General features: G+C 41.7%; 1 protein-coding gene across 2 annotated transcripts in view; it reads right to left on the bottom strand.

The window, feature by feature from the left end:
• RCOR1 (REST corepressor 1) overlaps positions 1 to 21,695 on the bottom strand; it is a 164,332-nt gene that overhangs the window by 101,736 nt on the left and 40,901 nt on the right. For both annotated transcript variants that reach the window (XM_063118071.1, XM_063118072.1), the window contains exon 3: positions 2,160 to 2,243. In XM_063118071.1, the coding sequence (XP_062974141.1) occupies positions 2,160 to 2,243 (84 nt within the window). The remainder of the gene's footprint in view (positions 1 to 2,159; positions 2,244 to 21,695) is intronic.

Here is a 21,695-nt window from a genome sequence, read left to right as displayed (position 1 = left end):
CACTTACTGTCAATGATGTTACACTTACTCCAGTCAAGGAAGCTCGTAGTCTTGGCTTTATATTTGATTCCTCGCTCTCCTTTATTCCTCATATTGAGTCAGTAGCTAAATCCTGTCGTTTTTTCCTGTATAATATTGCCAGGATTCGATCATTTTTGTCTGTCTCTTCTGTCAAGACTGTTGTTCATGCATTGGTTATTTCTCGGTTAGACTACTGCAACCTTCTTCTCACTGGCCTTCCTTCTTTTCACATCAGTCCGTTGGTTTCTGTTCACCACTCTGCTGCTAAGATCATCTTCTTGGCTCGCCGCTCTGACCATGTTACTCCGCTTCTGAAATCTCTTCATTGGCTTCCAATTCACTTCAGAATCCAATATAAACTTCTCCTGTTGACCTACAAAGCTTTTCACTGTCTAGCTCCTTCCTATCTCTCCTCTCTCATCTCACACTATTGCCCCGCTCGTGCTCTTCGCTCCTCTGATGCCATGTTTCTCGCCTGCCCAAGGGTCTCTACTTCCCTTGCTCAGCTTCGTCCCTTCTCTTCTGCTGCCCCTTACGCCTGGAACGCTCTTCCAGAACATTTGAGAACTACAAGTTCAATCGCAGCTTTTAAAGCTCAGCTAAAAACTTTTCTTTTTCCTAAAGCTTTTAAAACTTGATTTTGTTCTGACTTTATACTGTTAGTTTTACCCTACCCAGTGCCTGTTTGCATTCTCTTCCCCTCCTTATTGTTTTATTATGATTTTATTAGAATGTAAGCCTATGCGGCAGGGTCTTGCTATTTACTGTTTTACTCTGTACAGCACCATGTACATTAATGGTGCTATATAAATAAATAAATAAATAAATAAATAATAATAATAATCATCATCATCCACCTGTTTTTAGCTTGTCCCATTCACTTCAATGGGTCTTTGACATGACAACCATGCAAAATGCGGTGAATATCCCACAAGGAGGCTGCCATGTGTGGGGTGTGTGAGCAGTGATCATTTTAAATATACAACCTGGTGCCCATGGCTCCATTGTGGAGTTATTACACCACCTTTGAGAAAAGTGTTGTCTGGAGGGAAAACTCCACCCTGAAACTCCATGCTATGCAGAAGAGAATTCCTGCACCATCGTTGTGTTCCGTGTTGTCTGGAGGGCTCAGTGGAGTTTCCTGTTGAGTGGAGTGGAGTTTCCCAGTGGCCATAGAGTTCCCTTGCAAGAGCGGCGAAAGGAGGGAGTGCCGCCCTAGGAGAGCTGCTGCAGCAATGGCTGCTGCATTGCCATTGGGAGGACTGGGGGAGGAGAGAGGGCAGAGGATCTGTCAAACGTTGCGTTGACTTTTGCTCCAGTCCACCGGAGGCCACACACACACAATGGTGGAGTTGGAACACGTGTGGTGAGTATTTATTTATTATTAATTTGTTACATTTTTATACCTTTGTAAACCGCCCACAGAGCTTCGTCTATGGGGCAGTATATAAATGTAATAAATAAATAAATATCTAACAGAGGAATCCCATTCATGTCTACTCAGAACTATGCCCCATTGCGTTCAATGGGACTTACTCCCAGGTAAATGGGTTTTGGATTGCAGCCTAGAAGGTGTTGATGAAGGCATGGGAATTCTTGCCTGTGACTAATTACTCCTCAATTCAAGTTTTCTTAACAACCTGATCACAAATAATCTTTTTCTGCTGCTGAGCTGCCATAAATTCTTCCTTCCTCTCTCCAGCTAGCACAATGATACTCCTCCTTGTGCATCACCATCCTAATTTCAATTGTCTTGCAATACACTTGCTGATAATTAGTGGGAAATCTCAGACACTTGTATATGAGATTTGTGACTAGGATTTGTAACTACAAAGGAAAGTCCATTAGGGGTTGTAGATCAGCGGCAGAGCACATGCTTTGCATGCATAAGACTCCAGTTTAATTCCTGGCCCAGGCTAGATGGACTAATAGCAAGGCAGTATAAGGCATTTTCCTGTTTTCCTAACTTCTCTTACTATACAGGTTCTGGTATATTGGGAAGATTGTGGAAGATTATGCTGTCTTACAGTTAGCCACACTCAAATTCCATTTAAGGCACAACGAAAAGATGAAGTAGGTGAAAAGGCATCTTCTTTTTATTTAAGAAAAGGAACGAAAGCAAAAATCCAGTGACTTACGCTTTGCTTCAGAAATATTCTGGTTGGGCGACCAGACCAGCATACCAAGATTCTCTCTCTCCTGAGATTTCTTTGCTTGTTTAGCTGAGAAGAAAACAGATATACGGTGGGTTAAAAAAAAACTAGTATGGTGAAATCCTAATGCTCTAAAGCATTGGCAACAGAAACTGGGAGGGAAGAATCACAAATGATAAAAAAATTGAGACTCTTAGCATCTAAAACGTAAGCGGTATAAAAACGTAATAAATAAATAAATAAGGGTTGAGTATGGGCTGAGTGTCAGTTCTTGTTAAACTGTGGTTTATCATGTTGTATGAACCCAACTGTGCTAACAAACCATGTTGTTGGGTTGTGAACTGTGCATTGTTTGTGGTTAACAAACTCCCTGGCTTGCGCAATTAGAAAGAATAGTAGCATTCACGGGTTCGTGCATGCTGTCTTAGAATTTAAAATTATTCTTTATGCTGATGATCTTTTATTGTTTATTTCTAAACTCCAGGCATCTATTTGATGGATCTGATTACTATTTTTGGTGATCTGTCCAGTTACTCAATTAATTGGTCAAAATTTTAATATCTGCCAATTGAAGATAGTATATCTCCTTGTGTGTTGGCTAATGGTCAATTTTGATGGTGTCCTGATTTCATTACTTATCTGAAAATACTTATTTCCAGGATATATCTAGAGAGATCTGATGTAGAGTATCACGTCAATTACAATTTGATCCATTCTCTCTCACAAAATTGACTTTCGGGGGAAATTCAGATTTAAGAATTGGAAAGAAAACATTTTTTGTGGAGGACATGGACAGATAAGATTATTTTTACTTTGGATCAATTAATAGGTCCAGACGATGAGTTTTTGTCATTTTCTGATCTACATTTTCCTACTATGGCTGAATGGCAACACTTGCAATTGCAACACTTGCTGGAACCTAGGTTTGGTCCGGCTGCTTTTACAACTTCAGAGCTGTTGCTCTGTTTTGTTGATATTCACAATAAAAGGGGGGAAACGGTTGGGTTCAGACATCACAATAACTCACGTTACAACAACTCATGGTTCAAAGAAGACCCACACTTAACCCATACTCAACCCTTGAGTGTCAGTTATCGTGTTGTCTAAACCCAGCCAAAATATGTGTCAACAGTATTTTGCTGGACCAACTGAAGATTGGGAAACCGAATGGAAAATGTTTCAAGTTTCATAGTCCTTGTCTTTAGACACTCTCTGGGAACATCCAAGACAAAAATATATGATTAAATAGCAAATTTTCAGCAAAGGCTGCTATTTGATTCTTCCTGTACTATTAGCCAGGAGACAAGTAAAAGCAAGCAAAGAGAAATGGGAGTCTGGACATGTTGTGTCAGCCATGTAGAGTTGGATCGTTTACTTAACACTAGCAGTGCCAGCCAACTTATATATATTGTTACAAATTAACACTGGATGGGAAGGGGCCATCACTCAGTGGTAAAACACCTGCTTTGCATGCAGAAGGTCCCCAGGTAAGTCTGGAAAAACTCTTGCCTGAAACTCTGGAGATACATTGCTAGTCAGTGTCAACAATCATGGGCTAGATGGACCAATGATCTGACTAAGTATAAGGCAGTTTCCTATGTTCCTAAACAGGAGGAGAGGAGCCAGCATTGTGTTTATTAAGTCCCTAGGCCAAGGGTGGGCAGAAAGTAGCTCTCCAAATGTTTTGGACTTCAACTCCCAGCATTCTTGATCACTGGCAATGCTGGTAGGCGCTTCTGGGAACTGATGTCAAAATCATCTGAAGATCTAACTTTTAATCACTCCTGCTCTACCCCACTGACCAAATATCTTGTATAGCCTCAACCAGATATCATGAAAGTTTGAGGAATTTACATAAAATGTATATTATTTATTTATTTATTTATTACATTTCTATACCGCCCAATAGCCGAAGCTCTCTGGGCGGTTCACAAAAATTAAAAACATAGCAAGACAATTAACAGGTTAAAAGCACAAATACACAATACAATATAAAAAGCACAACCAGAATAAAAACCATGCAGCAAAATTGATATAAAATTAAAATACAGAGTTAAAACAGTAAAATTTAAATTTAAGTTAAAATTAAGTGTTAAAATACTGGGAGAATAAAAAGGTCTTCAGCTGGCGACGAAAGGAGTAGTGTAGGCGCCAGGCGGACCTCTCTGGCGCCTACACTACCCCTCATTAAAATTAATTTGATTAATCCATTAAATTAATTTTAATGAAAAATAAATTAAACACAACAGTGCAATCCTATGGATGTTTACTCAGAAGTAATCTCACTGTGCGGTGAGGCTTACTCCCTTGGAAATACATTTAGGAGTGTAGTCCAAATTATTTACATAAGAAAACTTATTCCAGATAAAATAATTTCAATGAATATAAGCATCACAATAATTAACATTATATTCAGTTACCATAAGCAGTTGTATTTCCTCCACCACTCTGGCCCAGTATCCCCTTCAAGGATCTTTTGGTGGTGGAGTCAAAACCTTGGAATACACTCTCTAAAATCCATAGGGCTCCTTCTCTTTACATGTTCAGAGAGGTTTTGAAAAGTCAGCTATCCGAGACAGGATTTAACAGTGATCTGATGCTTTTAAAGATGTTTTCCATTTAATGCTTTCAAAGGAGTAGCAGTGTTAGTCCTTTGTAGCAAAAGCAACAGTTTGTGGCACCTTAAAGACTAAGGTCTTTATGATGGCATAAGATTCCATGAGGGAGTAAAAAGAAGGCAAAGGTAGAACCAGGCAATCTTCAAAACAGAATATTTACAAAAGTTTATTTACAGCACCTTGGTGGCACCTTGGCACTGTAAATAAACTTTTGTAAATATTCTGTTTTGAAGATTGCCTGGTTCTACCTTTGCCTTTGGCTTATTTTTACTCCCCCACAGGGTTTTCCTTGCTTTTGCACTTATAAGATTCCATGAACCAGAGTCAAACACTGCTACTTTGTAGTATTATATATTGTCCACTCCGTTGCAAACAGCCAGTAAGGGCAAAGGGGACTTCAAACACAGATTCAGCTCCTCTGCGAAGGTGGGACAAGGCAGATGTTAGTATCAATAGCCCCTACTGGAGCCCAACAGCTGCCCAGAAGTGTCAGGTGCTGATGCCTTGGGGTGAAAAGCTTTATTCAAATTAATCAAACCATTCTATCAGTTGCAAATGCTTCCTGCAGCGAATAAGAGGTTTAGAAATTGCGAACCTCGAAAGATTTCAAGCACTTACTGTTAAAAAACTAAATCAGCCTTCCCTAAACAGGTACCATCCAGATGTATTGGACTACAACTCCCATCAGGCAATGGCCATGCTGGCTGGGGATAATGGGAGTTGTCGTTCATCGCGTCTGGAGGGTGCTGTGACAGAAAAGGCTGAACTAAATCCATCTGCCATGGGAGTTCAGTAGGATGATCTTTAATAAAACCTAGAACAGCAATGCAGATTCAAATCTTACAGAAAACGTTGAAAATTTTAGACAGCGTTACAAATTGTGCCACACTCAATGTTTTTACTCCATTCACTAAACAGCATTCACTATTTAAAGCACGGTGGCAGACTAATTTAAGAAAAAGCAACATATGCAAACTAGTATGAAAATCTTGTTAATGTACTTAAGACAATTATTTGCCTGAACTTTCAAAAAGCCTGCATATAGTCTCACGAGAGACACTGACTTAAACAGGAGCCAAGAACAGGATTAGAAATCCTCACAATGCATCATCCATTACACAACTGTTGGACAATATTAACTGAAAAGGTTTTCAGTACTCATAATTATATAGAATTTTTCAGTAAACACAAAACCAAAAAGAACAAGGTTGCATGATTTAATTTTGTGGGCCATGCAGGATTTTAAGAGCGCTTGTGTCACTACTGTGTGTTGTGGATTTCTAAAAGTTTGTTGCAATATACCTAAAGCTTCATTACTTATCAAGAACATCACCTTCGTGTCCAGCTAGACTGGTTTCTCCTGCAATCATCCCACCTTATCCCCATTTAGATCATCTCACCTGCCTCTATGCAGCCTTCCCTGACCTCCAGTTATGTTGGACTGCATATCCCATCATTCCCAGACAATATGACTATGCTGGGTGGGAATTATAGGAGCTGCAGTGGAGGGCACCACGTTGGAGATAGCTGTTCTTTGCCTAAGGCAGGGATGGACAGATGATAGACTGGGATCTGCTAGTAGATCACTGGGTGATTTGCAGTAGATCAGCAAAGATCTGACTCCTGATAGTTTAGAACATGCTGCCCACGGTCACCAATGCTTCCCTGCCCCACAGGACATTTTCTTAGTGCCCTTAAGATGCCCTAACTCTCCTACTTTTTTTAAAAAAAGATTAGCACGTTTTCTTGCCAGCATTGCTATGAAATCAGCTTCTGTTGGCGCTGAAAATTGTGACTTCAAGAAGAGTTGTTTAGTGTGTTGGTGCTCAGATCCCAACTTTGCCTTATACTCAGTCCTTTGGGTAGGTTACTTGTCCTTGGACAAGCCTCCCATAGCAGCCATTTTGTGGTGGTACCCAGGGCAGTCTCTCAAATTGCCAAACGTGCCCACAGCTACCCAAAAGTTGCCTGAACCTGGCTTAGAAACAACAATAAAATAAAAAATGTCTCCTCCCCCACCCAACGAGGCTACTGAAAACGATGACTACGTGGCGGCTCATTTTTCCTCCTGAAAACAAATTCCCAGCCTGTGTATGTGTTCAGAGGGATCCTTCTAAGTGAATGTCTGCCCCTGCCACAAGCAGTGTTATAGTGGTACATTTTAAAGTACAGGTGCTCATCGTGATGCCTCCAAGGAGAAGCTAAAAATTCAAGCAGCTGGGTTGATCCATATCAATAAAGCAGTTCTAGTTGTTTTCATCTCCACCAGGACCAGCTCTTTTGTAAGGCGAAAGGGGTCTTAACGAAAGACCAAGCCACCCTAAAATACTTTGCATTGCAACAAGGAATGATATATTGCTGCTGGCAATATTCATCACACTGGCTAAGCTTAGCTGCAGTGAACGTTGCAGCTAAGCTCAGAGAGAACAGGAAACTCAAGAGGAGTAGCAGATGATGTCAGCATTCCTGTTGACGAAAAAGTGCCGGCGCTATGACCCTGCTGTGAGCCCTGGCTCCACTGCGCAACTGCTCCAACCACTGTTTTTAATTTGGGTCCACAGTTGCTGGATCTTGGGGATTCTAGGGGGGGGGGGGGCACTAGGCAGCTACTGTAAGCCAGAAGCCGGAAGTCTGCCCGTCCCTGTCTTAAGGACACTAACTGGGAGAGCAGTAGACAAAAGTACTTTAAAAAAAAAACACCCAGTAACCTTTGTTTTTATTGAAGTTTTAATGAGTATGTACTGAATTTTATTGCATATGTTTTGCATGTTTTTTACCTTGTACACCACTTTAAAGAGAGTTTATACCCTTAAAGGAGGTCTAACAATAAGTGTGAATGAATAAATAAATAAATAAATAAATAAATAAGCCATTTAAATGTATAACTTGCGTTTTTTTAAAAAAAAAAGTTTTTCAAAACAGCTCACAGTAAAAACAAAATATAACTAAACACAATTAAAAAATAAAATAATGTAAAAACACATAGGCTGGGTTCACACAACTTGCTAACCCACCATGGGTTATTGTGCTGTCTGAATGCGACATGTTTTCTTCAGGGTGGGTTAACGTTGTCTGCACATAGTGTGTTTTCCACAGGGTGGCTTGTTAACCATGCAGTGTGGTTTATTTTTCTCAAACAAGCCAGTTTGAGAACCCATGGTTTGTTGTTGCATTGTTCAGGGTGGTTAACAAGCCACCCTGTGGAAAATGTGCTGCATTCAGACAACATGATAACCCACCCTGCAGAAAACATGCTGTACTGAGACAACACAATAACCCACCCTGTGGAAAACGTGCTTCGTTCCTATAACACGATAACCCATGGTTCAACGACAACCCATACTGGGTGGGTTAGTGTGTTGTGTGATCTCAACCATAGCCACAAAAGCAAGAAAACAACAACAACCTTCCAAACCACTATAAACAACTATCAAGAATGCCATTCAGAATAAATCATTATTTGACATCCTTCCCAAAAGAGGATGGGTGTTTTTAGACCTCCCCAAAGAGACAGAATTCCATAACTATGTTGCCACCACTGAAAAGACCCTGTCTCTCGTACCTGCCAATCAAATTCTTTTTCTCTGGCCTGTCATTAGGAAGGCATCTGACTTTTATTATTTATCCCAGTCTTTGGATCAGGGAGATCTCGCTTGCTGACCCATTAAGGCAAACATAGCCCACATATGGTGGACACTTGATTTTTTAAAAAGGAGGCTTATTCAAGCGGACACCACACATGGGTTATGTTTGTCTTAGTGGGCCAGCAAGCCATATCTACCAAGTCCAAAGACTAGGATCAATAATGATTGGTAACTACCACATGCTTTTAAATACAGGCCTGGATTTGAAACTCAATCAGGCCAATATTAAATCAGTGTCTCCAGGGCCCAAGAATTTTGCAAGTTGCCTTCATGAACAGGCATGATTTCTCTCAAACTCCTCATTTAGCAAAAACAGGCTATATGTTTTAAATAACAAGTTGCTAACTATTTTGAAGAACTGCTGTCCTAGAACTGAAAAGTGTTGCTATCTACTTATCTAGGCAGCTTCAAAGCAGACAAGGAAACCTGGGTTGTTGCACACAAATAGCCAGCCTCTCTACCATGAGACAACCAAGCTAGCAGCTTATTGGAAGTGAAATGGGGTGTGGTTATCTTAAGTTTGCTATATAGCTAGGGTGACCATATTTTGGAAACCAAAAAGGAGGACAACATGGCCGACCCCCGAGGGGGCGTGCCCACCAACATGTCCAGCACCGGGGGGGGGGGGCGTGCCCACCTGAACATAGCCTTGGTCACGTATCATAGAATCAAAGAATCATAGAATAGCAGAGTTGGAAGGGGCCTACAAGGCCATCAAGTCCAACCCCCTGCTCAATGCAGGAATCCACCCTAAAGCATCCCTGACAGATGCTTGTCCAGCTGCCTCTTGAAGGCCTCTAGTGTGGGAGAGCCCACAACCTCCCTAGGTAGCTGATTCCATTGTCGCACTGCTCTAACAGTCTGGAAGTTTTTCCTGATGTCCAGCCGGAATCTGGCTTCCTTTAACTTGAGCCCGTTATTCCGTGTCCTGCACTCTGGGAGGATCAAGAAGAGATCCTGGCCCTCCTCTGTGTGACAACCTTTCAAGTATTTGAAGAATACTATCCTGTCTCCCCTCAATCTTCTCTTCTCCAGGCTAAACATGCCCAGTTCTTTCAGTCTCTCCTCATAGGGCTTTGTTTCTAGACCCCTGATCATCCTGGTTGCCCTCTTCTGAACACGCTCCAGCTTGTCTGTGTCCTTCTTGAATTGTGGAGCCCAGAACTGGACACAATACTCTAGATGAGGCCTAACCTGATTTTACAGCACACAATTAAAACAAACCTGTTCTACATAATATCTTAATGTTAAAATCACTGAAATAAAGAACAAGTGAGACATTCAATGTATCTGAAATTAACTTCACTTACTCCTACTTTTGTAGCATTTGCAGTACTTTGAAGCTTTTGCTATTCTCTATGTGATGATACATTCTCCCCTTCCCTCAAATATCTTTTTCTCACTGTATCCTCACTCCACTGCATTTTCAGTCTTGGCTTAGTGGGGTTTGTAATTGGATCACCTTATGACCTTATGGATTATCCTGTCCTTGCTCCCTATAGGGCCACGAACTGCGCTGTGGGAAGCATCCCAGAAGAAATGAGGCAAGCAGGTGACACTACCACTGGCCCCTGCTTTAGTTGGACTGTATCCTCCTTCCACCGCTGGGCTTTCTGTCACCAACTGCCCCATGGAATGGATCTTTATGAACTGTTATTTTTCATATTGTTTATAGTGTTTTTTATTAATGCACCGTTGTCCTATTTGCAAACTGCCTTAGAAGGATTTTTATCCTGAAAGGTGGGATATAAATAATTGCCGACAGAAAGCTCTGCCGTGGGCTGGTCCATGAAGTCACGAAGAGTCGGAAACGACTGAACGAATAAACAACAACAAATAGTCAGCTCTAAAATGACTGGAAGCTTACTTATGAGCAAGCTCACATATGCACATACAGTAGTCAAAATATAGCCAAATTTGTAAGAAATAAACAGGGTGTTTGTTTTTGCCATTTTAAGATTTTAATTCTAGCAGTCTTCTAAGTACAACAGAATACCCCCAAAAAACTAATATAATTCCACTGTGTCTAACATCTCAAGTGAAACTAGAGAACTTTTTGCTGTTACAAGTAATGAAAAACTACAAGTTTTATGCTGCAAAGAAAAGGATTTCATTGCACAAAAGGCAGGCCTCAGTTAGCAGCAGCATGCGCTTTTTCACATCAGACATTTATTCTGATAATTTCACAGACTAATAAATGACAGCATCAGAAAGCCTGTATCAAAAGACACTAGTTTTATCTAGTTGCATTGCCATTCTTACAGTACAACTTTATTTACCACGGTTTGAGAATTCAACCCATTCTGAGAAGCAGATAAAAGAATTATGCAACCCTCCTGCCACTGCCTACGCCTGATTATTAGGATTAAATGTCTCAGGTAGTAAAGTGCTCCACTGTGCATCCATCCTCCCTCCAATCTGTTCCTTGTGCACCCAATTTTATCCTCAGTCAGCAAGCAACATATCTGACAATGTAATTCAACAAGACATACACGGAGTTCACAGTAAAACCCTTTTCGATGTACAATTTGGATGCATACTTACTGTAGTAGCACCCTGTTATATGTGGTGGAACATTTCCAGACCAAAACCTGCAAATCAGGAGGCTTCTTTTTAATTAAAAGAGTTATAAATTATGTATTTAAGTCTTCCCAAACACAGCTATATCTGATCCACTCTAAAAAAAAAAAATCTATTAATAGTATGCTTCAATACACCTGAAGTAACAACAACAGTTTCTGTTCAGGTTTTCCTGAGTACAGTACAAATGAAGCAGCCTGGTAACCCCAAAACACATCACAACAGCCCATGGATTGTTTAACCCATCGATTGTTGGAGACTAGGGTGACTGACCGTGCATGCTGCGTATAGCGAGCTCAATACATACACTTTCAATTAACAACCCATTATGATCAGCCCATTCGTAGATTATCATGACATTCAAACCCAGACACTCTTGGGGTTTTTAACCCCCAAACAACCCAGAGGGTTTGGGTTCATAAGTCATCATAACCTACAAACACAGCAATCATAGGTTGTTAACTGAAAGTAAAAGTGGCAAGCAAGCTGGAGGCAATGCACTCACTTGCTCGTTTGCGCAAATTTGGGCAATTTGTTGGTTACATCATGTACAAATTGCCATTACATGCGAACCAGGTATGGGCAAAAGGTGTCTCAAATTGGCTGGGCAATTAAAATCAGGAAAATGGAGCAAGAGAAAACGTTAAGGCCCCCTTCCCCCAGCACCAGTCCCAATGCAATTGAGGCTGCCCAAATAGCTGATTTTTAAAGAAATGTAAAGAAAGATCTGATCACAGATGTTCAACATCCCACCCATTTCTTTACCACTAGTACCAATATAGAATTATAGAATGGTAGAGTTGGAAGGGGCCTATAAGGCCATTGAGTCCAACCCCCAGCTCAATGCAGGAATCCACCTTAAAGCATACCTGACAGAGGGTTATCCAGCTGCCTCTCGAAGGCCTCTAGTATGGGAGAGCCCACAACCTCCCTAGGTAACTGGGTCTATTGTCGTACTGCTCTAACAATGAGGAAGTTTTTCCTGATGTCCAGCTGGAATCTGGCTTTCTGTAACTTGAGCCCATTATTCCATGTCCTGCACTCTGGGAGGATCAAGAAGAGATCCTGGCCCTCCTCTGTGTGACAACCTTTGAAGTATTTGAAGAGTGCTATCATGTCTCCCCTCAATCTTCTCTTCTCCAGGCTAAACATGCCCAGTTGTTTCGGTCTCTCTTCATAGGGCTTTGTTTCCAGACCCCTGATCATCCTTGTTGCCTTCCTCTAAACATGCTCCAGCTTGTCTGCATCCTTCTTGAAGTGTGGTGCCCAGAACTGGACACAATAAGAAGAGGCCTAACTAGGGCCGAATAGAGAGGAACCAGTACCTCATGCGATTTTGAAGCTATACTTCTATTAATGCAGCCCAAAATAGCATTTGCCTTTCTTGCAGCCACATCACACTATTGGCTCATATTCAGCTTGTGATCTAACCCTAATATTTTATGAGGGCAATTATCCAAAGCAAAGTATTGGGGAAATTGCCATGACTCCTTCTTTCAATTTAATTCATCACATACGCCGCCCATAATGTTCTATAAGGCCTCCTAGAGGCAGAGCTGGCCCTACCATTAGGCAGGTGATAAACTTTGGAGAAGCCATTCAAGGACAGTACACTGCCTATTTTATTTATTATATTTTTACCACCCAGGGGAGTGGGGAGAGAAACCATCTGGATTTTGTGCTTCAGGCTCCAAACTTTCTGAGGGCATCCGTCTGGGACCATAGATAAGGCAACACTTTCTTTTCTTTCCTTTTTTTAAAAAAAAGAAAAACTAGTGTCTCATTAACAAAGGGTGTGGCTCATTTCTAGTCTTTAAACTCAGTACTACTTCCAGACTTGTGAACCAGGGTAAGAATATAGACAGTAAAAAACTTTTTTGAAGTTTGGAATGGCTCAGGTTCTCCACTATAGGCACAAGAGTTTCATATACCTTTTCTGTCTACAGTCCTAGGATATTTATCAGTCAGATAATCTCCCGGGCTACACACCCTCTTTGACTGCTCCTGTTTAAATAGGTATAGCACCTATTCTATTTTGTCAGTATGCAAACAGTTGTTACTGTGCACCTAATTTGGGACTAATGCAGCTTTTCCCAACCTATTGCCCTCAAGACGTGTTTAACTGTAACTTTCGGAAGGCCGATCTAATATATGGAGCACTTTCTTTTAAATGGATCCATTTGGCTAGAAAAATACTAACCACATAAGAAGAGCCTTGCTGAATCATACAAAGGGACCATTGGATCCATCATTCTGTTCACACAGCAGCCAACCAGGTGCCCACGGGAAACCCACAAGCAGGACGTTAGTGCAACAGCACCTCCCACCCATGTTCCCCTGCAACTGGTGTACATAGGCATACTGCCTCTGATATTGGAGGTAGCATAGAACCATCAGGACTAGTAACCATTTATAGCTTTCTCCTCCACTAATTTGTCTAGCCCCCTTTTAAAGCCATCCAAATCGGTAGCCATCACTACAGCTGGGTTCACACATGTTAACACACTATGAGTTATTGTGTTGTCTGAATGCAGTGCATTTTCTGCAGTGTGGGTTATCATGATGTATGAATGTAATGCGTTTTTTGTAGGATGGCTTGTTAACCATGCAGTGCAGTTTATTTTTCTTGAACAAGCCACTTCGAGAACCCATGGCTTGTTGTTGGGTTGTTCAGAGCAATTATCAAGCCACACTGCATGGTTAACCAGCAACCATGGTTTATTCTCCCAGCATTTTAACAGTCTATAAATAAATTTTAACTTGGTGTTTTAAATTTGTGATTTTGCATTGCTGCTGTTTTTATCTGGTTGAGCTTTTATATTGTATTATAAACTGTTGTTTTATACTTTGAATGTTTTTAATTTTTGTGAACCGCCCAGAGAGCTCCGGCTATTGGGCGGTATAGAAATGTAATAAATAAATAAATAAATAAAACCTGTGGAAAACGCGCTGCATTCAGGCAATATGATAACCTATCCTGCGGGGAAAGTGCTGCGTTCAGACAACATGATAACCCATGCTGTGGAAAACGTGCTGTGTTCAAGCAATACTATAACCTACCCTCCGCATTCAGACAACATGCTAACTCATGGTTCAATAACCACACTACGTGTTGTGTGAACCCAGCCTATGTCCTGTGGTAGCAAATTCCATAGTTTAACTATGTGTCGTGTGAAGGAGTGCTTCTTTTTATTTCTCCTAAATTTTCTACCATCTCTGCTTTGGTATCAACATTTACAGTTTCTTGAACTTTGGAATTCTGAACATATATTATTGGGATAACTGCATTCTATTGTATACTTGGGGTTGGGGGCAGAGATACTGATTTGTGAAACAAAGGTAAAATCTATGACTTAAACATGGAAGAACGGATAGTTTCATCTTCTCATAGGCTCTTTGCTTCCCTGGAAGATTAACCTTAGGGCCCAACAATCTTATTGTATTTTCTCAAACAATTTGTTTTATTTTTTAAAAATGTATATCCCACCTTTACACTACAAATAGTGTTCAAAGTGGCTAACAAGAATAAAATGCAACATAAAATACAACTCGACAATCCACACATAAAAGCCAATCAATTAAAAACACAGCAATAAAATTTGACAAACAAACAGCACCCACCAGTCAAAAAGTTAATGAATGAGACTTAGCATTGGTTAAAACTGATTGGATTCAACCCTTTTTTTCCCCATAAAATGGAAGTCAGCTTAAAGGCCAAAAGCCTGCCTGAATGAAAACGTATTTGACTGCCAGCAGACAGACATCAAAGATAGAGCTAGCCTGGCTTCCCTGGCAAAGAGTTCCAGAGCCTCGGATCAGCCACGGAAAAGCCACCAAGAAGTCAAGGAATTCTCAAGGAATTCACCAAAGCAGTCAGGAATAGTTTGCTCTCCTCTCAGTCAGCAGTGCAGATCATAAAGTGACATACTTTACCATTGAAATTATCATTGGAGTAAATTGGAGTAAACTTTGAAAAGGAAAGTACCCTTTGTTACACTTGGGGAAACTCTGCTCCCAGTAGACTAAAGGAGGCAGACTGTGAACATTTGAGAAGTCCTGGTCTAAATCCATCAAATCATCTTGAACACACACACATTTCTTAGCTGAAATTACCTGGGCTGCTTGCCCACATGGACCAAACAAAAACAAACAAACCTAAATTAGAAATTGGGATAGATCAATATCAATACATAAATCAAGTTATGGGATGGAACACAACAAAACTGCAACTGCAAGAACGAAAACCAAAGCAGGAAATAGAACAAGTAGTTCTAAAAAAAGAAAACAAGATTTATCATGGGGGGGCTAGAACACAACAATTATTTGTGAACTAGGAAGGCATTGCTCATTTCTAGTGGCCCTGAAAACATCAATCACTGTGACTGATTAAAATTGCTGGTAGTCGTGTTGGTCTGTTAGAAGAAAGAAAGAAAGAAAGAAAGAAAGAAAGAAAGAAAGAAAGAAAGAGACAGTTCACCCACCTTCATCAGAGGGGGACATTTTTTCCAACCTTGCCAAGAGACAGACCGGCTGCGTGGGGTCAACCTGCATGTTTGGCCCTTGGCCAATGGTCTGCTTTTAGTAGGCTGGCCCTGCCTTCAATCAGGCCTCTTTCAAGATCAATGTCGCTACCTCCCTCCCACCCAAGGTGACAGTTTGGGCCTAACAAGCAGCCTTCGGGAGCTGGGTGTCTGTGATTGGCCATGACTCACCTTTTGTACCTTATTTGGGAGCGGGGGTGTTAGGAAATTTGGTTTGATCAGCTATTCTTGACTGCGGTAGGCAGATAGCATGGGCACCCAGTCAGGTTAATCAACATACCCTGGTGAGCACCCTAAGGTTCCTGGCAGGGTCGAAGCCTTGACCAGTCTAACTGTCATTGCCAATTGGCTCAAGAAGGAACATAAGAAGAGCCACGCTGGATCAAAACAAGGGTCCATCTAATCCAGCATTCTGTTCACACAGTGGCCAACCAGCTGCTGACCAGGAACGCACAAGCAGGATACGAGAGCAACAGCACCCTCCCACCCATGTTCTGCAGCAACTGGTGTACATAGGCTTACCGCCTCTGCTACTGGAAGTAGCATAAAGCCATCAGGACCGGTAGCCACTGATAGCCTTCTCCTCCAGAGAAGGGAAAACTACCTGGGGCATAGGGTATACTTACCCTAGAATCTTTACAAGGCCCACCTACAAGGTAGACTGGCCCATGAATGTATAGCATTCAGTCACAGAACCGTGAGCCAGGATGGGATCAGCCTATAGAAAGCTGATGGAGGCTTTCATTGGCCATAGGCTGGGTGCCCATTCTTTGCTTCCTTATGTTTCATGTTTGGTGCATATCTTAAATTATTATGCTTAATAGGGCTGTGGCCATTAAACCATTACTGTTGTGCATATTCTGGTAGGGGTGCAAATACTTTTAACAGGACCAATGACTCAAAATAAGCAGATTTGTTTGAATTAAAAATAGCTGGATTTCAGCAATAGCCATTCCCCCCCACACACAAAAAAAAAGAGAATAAACTTTTGTATGAACAACCTTCACATTTCTCTCAATTCAGGGAAAAAAGAGAAATTCCACAGAGCCAACTGTCTGTCAAGTCAAGGAGACACTTGCTATCTGCACTGAGAGATTGTAAGAATGGGTACAGCCAACTCATTAACTAAATTCTGAGAGTGCTTCTCAACCAACCATTGTTCTGCTGCTGTAAACCACATATGGAATTGCAACTCACTTTCCGAATTTTGAGGGTGGGGGTGTAGCAGTGTGTGTATGGGCGTGTAAACGCATCCTGCTGTTTTGTCCTCACAGCAGCTGTGACATATCTCTGTGAGCAGGAAATGAACAATTCTTACCAGAGTTTTTAAAAATCTTTTTTTTTTAATTTTTTAATTTTGAATTCAGCAATTTTTTAAAGGATGAAAAGGTTATTTAAAATTTTTAGTTCTAATTAAATGATCAGCAAGCCCTCACCATTTTTAACACAATGCTGAAACCACAGCAACTGGGAAAGTAGCTTTTTTAAATACCTTTTTTTAAGTGCTAAATCATCTTTTTATTTAAGTACTACGTGTGAATACCGCTTAATATCTCCAAGCAGTTTACATATTAAAATTTAAAATGCATGATTAAAAACAAAATAAACTACAATAACAATAAAAAACGATGCAAAGGACAGTAAGATGGAGCAACATGTGATTAATTGCAATAAATTACAAGCCAGACAAAGCAATAGGCATATGTATACAAAATAACATTGCAGCACAGATTAGAAGATGGTTGAAATGAACATATATACACATAAAGTGCCATTGATGAGAAATTTAATTCTGAAAGTGTGCTGAATTAGAATCATGGCAATAAATTTACATGCTCTATGTGTAATTGGATGTCAAAACCACACCTCAAGTAAATATAGAAGAGGCGATCTGTACCTCTGATGACTGTGATACTGTTTTGACTTTCAGGACAGAGAGTGCATCATTAAACTCTGGAATTCATTACCACTTGCACCAATATTAGGGGATTAGACAGATTCATGGAGCATAGGGCGATCAATGACTGGGTTCGAATGAGTGGAGGAAAAGAAGCCACCATGGCTTCTTTCCTCTGCCCCGTGCATGCCAGTCATGCATCTGCCATTTCTCTAATTACCTTCACCAGTTGCCATGCATGGTGGCGGTGGCTTCCAAACCACCCCATAACCCCCTACAACAAGCCATGGGTGGTTTGGAAGCCATCCCCACCATGTACCTCGCCAGGTTCAGATGGCACGGCAACCAGCACTGCAGCTCACAATGGTAGGAAAATGGCAGGCCACCATGGCTTCTTTTCCTCGCTGATTGTCCAAATCCAGCCAATGCCTACTACTCATTATTTCTATTACCAGAGGCAGTATACCTCTTAATACCAGTTGTTGCGGAACATGTGAGAGAGGGCACTATTGCGCTCATGACCGGCTTGTGGGCCTTCCATGAGCATCTGGCTGGCCACTACTGGAATAGAATTCTAGTCTAAATAGGTCTTTGGTCTGATCCATCAGGACTCTCACGTTCTTATGATTGAAGAGATTTTCTATGGTGTGATAGTAGATGGAAGAGCCACAGGGAAGGCAAAGGAGAATAATTTGATACTATCATACAACTAATCCAGAGTAAACACCTAGTATGGAAGAACAGTGTTTTTTCCCCCTAATCCACCAACAGGATTTGAGATCTCACGCATATGAATTGATCTTTCACTTATATTAACTTTGGGTGGGATTCCCCACCCCCTTTAAGCATGTCAAGTTTCTCCTATGATGCTAATTCCAAATAAGGCTGAGTCCAAGCATTAAAGTTAACACTTAATCAACCAGCAGAAAAATGGAAGAAATGCTTATGGTTTTTAGAGTTGCCAGTTCTCCTTTTACATCCCCCAATACAGTGGGATAGAAGAAGCTTGTCTTTCTTGCACAAAAAATGTCACACCTGATTTCCTTCAACCTGCCTTCACTTGAGATGTTCGGAGTGTTCTATTGGGATGTCAGACTACGGCGTACAAAAGGAACAAATTAGGGCAAAAGCAACGAGGGAGGCATTCATTGGCGTGCCGCTGTGATCAGGGTTCAGTGTCAGTTTCCCTATGTGCTGCCTCAAGCAGAAGGGAAGGGAATGTAGGCCAGCTCAGAAAGTATAATATGCTGAGACTCACCTAAGAAAAGTTGTGTTTTGTGCCATTGCCCGCATCCTATACTTCCATCTACCCAAATCTGAGCCTTGGGATAGAAAACTAACTTTCCCTGAAAAATTCATTGACTGCATTCAGACAACACAATAGTCAATGGTGGGGTAACAGTCAACTCCACGGTTGATTATCAAAGGGGTACTCCCCACACGACATTATTATAATCAACCATGGTGTGGATTAAGGCCAGCGTCAAGTTGACTATTAGGCAGCGATGTGTTTGATTGACACATCCCCCCTCTCTCTCCCCACCTCAGTCCTCCTGTTGGTATCCCATCAGCCATTGCGAATTCTTCTGGCTGGACTAGAGCGGCAGCCACCGTTTTAATTACTCTTACCAGGGGACTCTGTAGTCACCAAAAATAACCAACTGTGTGTGACGAAATAGTAAACGGTGCCCGACACACAACACGATAACCAACGGTTGTTCAAATAATCAACTCTGCACAGCGTTGGTTATTTGGGCCAAACCAGCTGTGGTGTGAAAAAGTCTTGACAGATGACACAATACCCAACCGTTGACTATTTAACTCACCATTGGTTATCGTGTCATCCAAACCCAGTCATTGTTTTTGAGAGAGATACTGGGTAGTAAGCAAGTCAGATCCATAAAAAAGTTACTAGCCTGTGGAAATTTTTACTAGCCTGTTGTTTGCTAGCAGAGAAGGGATGGCAACACTCCTCGATGCGATCCTGGCAACAATTCCACTCACCCCACTGCTGCTCCCTCCCATTCCCCATTCCTGCTCCTAACTATGCCACTATTATGCACCATGTTTTCAGATAGTTATAGCAGAAAAAAAGAGAGAAGAATAAAAACGAGCAGAAACCCAGCTGGCCTGGTAAACCCAATACTGCAAAATATACTTGAAGCGAAGAAGGCCTTTAATCATAGTCTTTTGAACTACAGAAAAAATTATCTCTGACAATCTAGATAAAATTAAATGGGGATATAATTCTAATCAGACTCAGAAAGAGCTATTGGGCAGACATTTGGTAGAATAGCCTAGTCCTATGCAGGTGAGCCCCACTGAAATGAATGGGAGTTAAGAAAGTCATGACTAACCTAAGTCCCATTCATCTTAATGGGTATATTCTATGGAGGGCTAACATTGGATTCTACCCAGTGAAACCAAGCAGAAACCAGTTATTTTCAGAAGTGGCAAGTTTACAGATTTGCATGGTGCGAATGTAAATTAGTGTTAAAGAAAACAAATACTCAAGACCTATCTGGAAAACATTTCCCATATACGCCCTTGTTTTAAAGAACAACGTGCATCGTACTCCCGATGAAGGCCTTAGTAACTCCCCTTGAAACAAACTGCATTCCATCTCCAAAGAAGTTTCTTCCATATTGCTATGAAGTAACTGGTTTTAGCGGTGCTGTGGACACAGATTTCAGCCAGCATTCAGAAAAGCTTCCATGTAAGCTCATTTCTAATACAGAGGGCCGTAAAGGTAAAACTGAAAGCATGGGGGCTCGCCTAGTCGAGCATCAGATGCTAGAGCAGCCTTTCTCAACCTGGGGCGCTCCAGATGTGTTGGACTACAACTCCCAGAATGCCCCAGCCAGCTGGCTGGGGCATTCTGGGAGATGCAGTCCAACACATCTGGAGTGCCCCAGGTTGAGAACCACTGTGCTAGAGGGTAGGGAAGAACTGAGCTGGTTTTATTTTACAACTTCACTGGCTGCCAGTCCAGGTCCGGGCCCAATTCAAAGTGCTGGTATTAACATTTAAAGCCCTAAACGGTTTGGGGCCAGGTTATCTGAAGGAACGCCTCCTCCCATATGTACCTACCCGGACCTTAAGATCATCTACAGGGGGCCTTCTCCATGAGCCCCTGCCAAAGGAAGTGAGGCAGGTGGCTACTAGGAGGAGGGCTTTCTCCGCTGTGGCACCCCGGTTGTGGAACGAGCTCCCCAGAGAGGTCCGCTTGGCGCCTACACTGTACTGCTTTCGTCGCCAGCTGAAGACCTTTTTATTCACTCAGTATTTTAACACTTAATTTTAACTTAAATTTAAATTTTACTGTTTTAACTCTGTATTTTAATCCTATATCAACTTTGCTGTGTGGTTTTATCCTGGTTGCGCTTTTTATACTGTATTTCGTAATTGTGTTTTAAACTGTTGGGTGTTTTACTGTGGTTTTAATTTTTGTGAACCGCCCAGAGAGCTTCGGCTATTGGGTGGTATAAAAATGTAATAAATAAATAAATAAATAAATAAATTATTCCACCCCTCCTCCAAGAACCTCAGAGTAGAAGTCCATAGTCATGGCAGGTACAGTTTTACTGCTCTCTATAGCTCCTTGCTATGACCAGCAGAAGCTACAGTATGCAAGGTAAGTAACTACAGGGCTGGCTCTCCCTTGAGGTGGGTTGCATCCCCCGCCTCAGGTGGTGAAGAGGCAAACTGAGCTCTCCCCACTATCCATCAAGAAGGCCCTCAGCTGCCTTCGTTCAGCAAGGCAGCACTGTACCGAGTGCTCTAGAGAGCAGGGTGGTGGGGGTCTCTGCAGCTGTTGCCTGCCCAATAGCACCCAGCATCTGCTCCAGAGAGCCCTGCCAGTCGCACTCTCCCCTGCGGTAAATGCCACAGCAGGAGGGCAACCACTAGGGCTCTGCAGAGATTATGGAATGACCTGCCGCGAGAGATTCGTCAACTTCACAGCCTTCCAGATTTTAAGAAAGCTATAAAGACTGATTTCTTCCGGCAGGCCTACCCAGTTGAATTTTAGGATGCCTTTTAATAATGTGCTGCTTTTAATTATAGGTATTTTGCGGTATTTGCATTTGTCTTGTACCCTGCCTCGATCCGGAGGGAGAGGTGGGTAACTACTACTACGATGATGATGATGATGCAGAGCAGCCACCTGCCCATTCACTCCCCTTGAGGATCCCCTCAGGTAATCCAGTGGGTGGACTGGCTCTCTGAAGAGAGAGAGAAAG

Source organism: Elgaria multicarinata, chromosome 2 (genome assembly GCF_023053635.1).
Source record: "Elgaria multicarinata webbii isolate HBS135686 ecotype San Diego chromosome 2, rElgMul1.1.pri, whole genome shotgun sequence".
In the NCBI taxonomy this organism is placed as follows: Eukaryota; Metazoa; Chordata; class Lepidosauria; order Squamata; family Anguidae; genus Elgaria; species Elgaria multicarinata.
The sequence above is the reverse complement of the archived record's forward strand: the minus strand, read 5'-3'. Positions and strand labels throughout refer to the sequence as shown.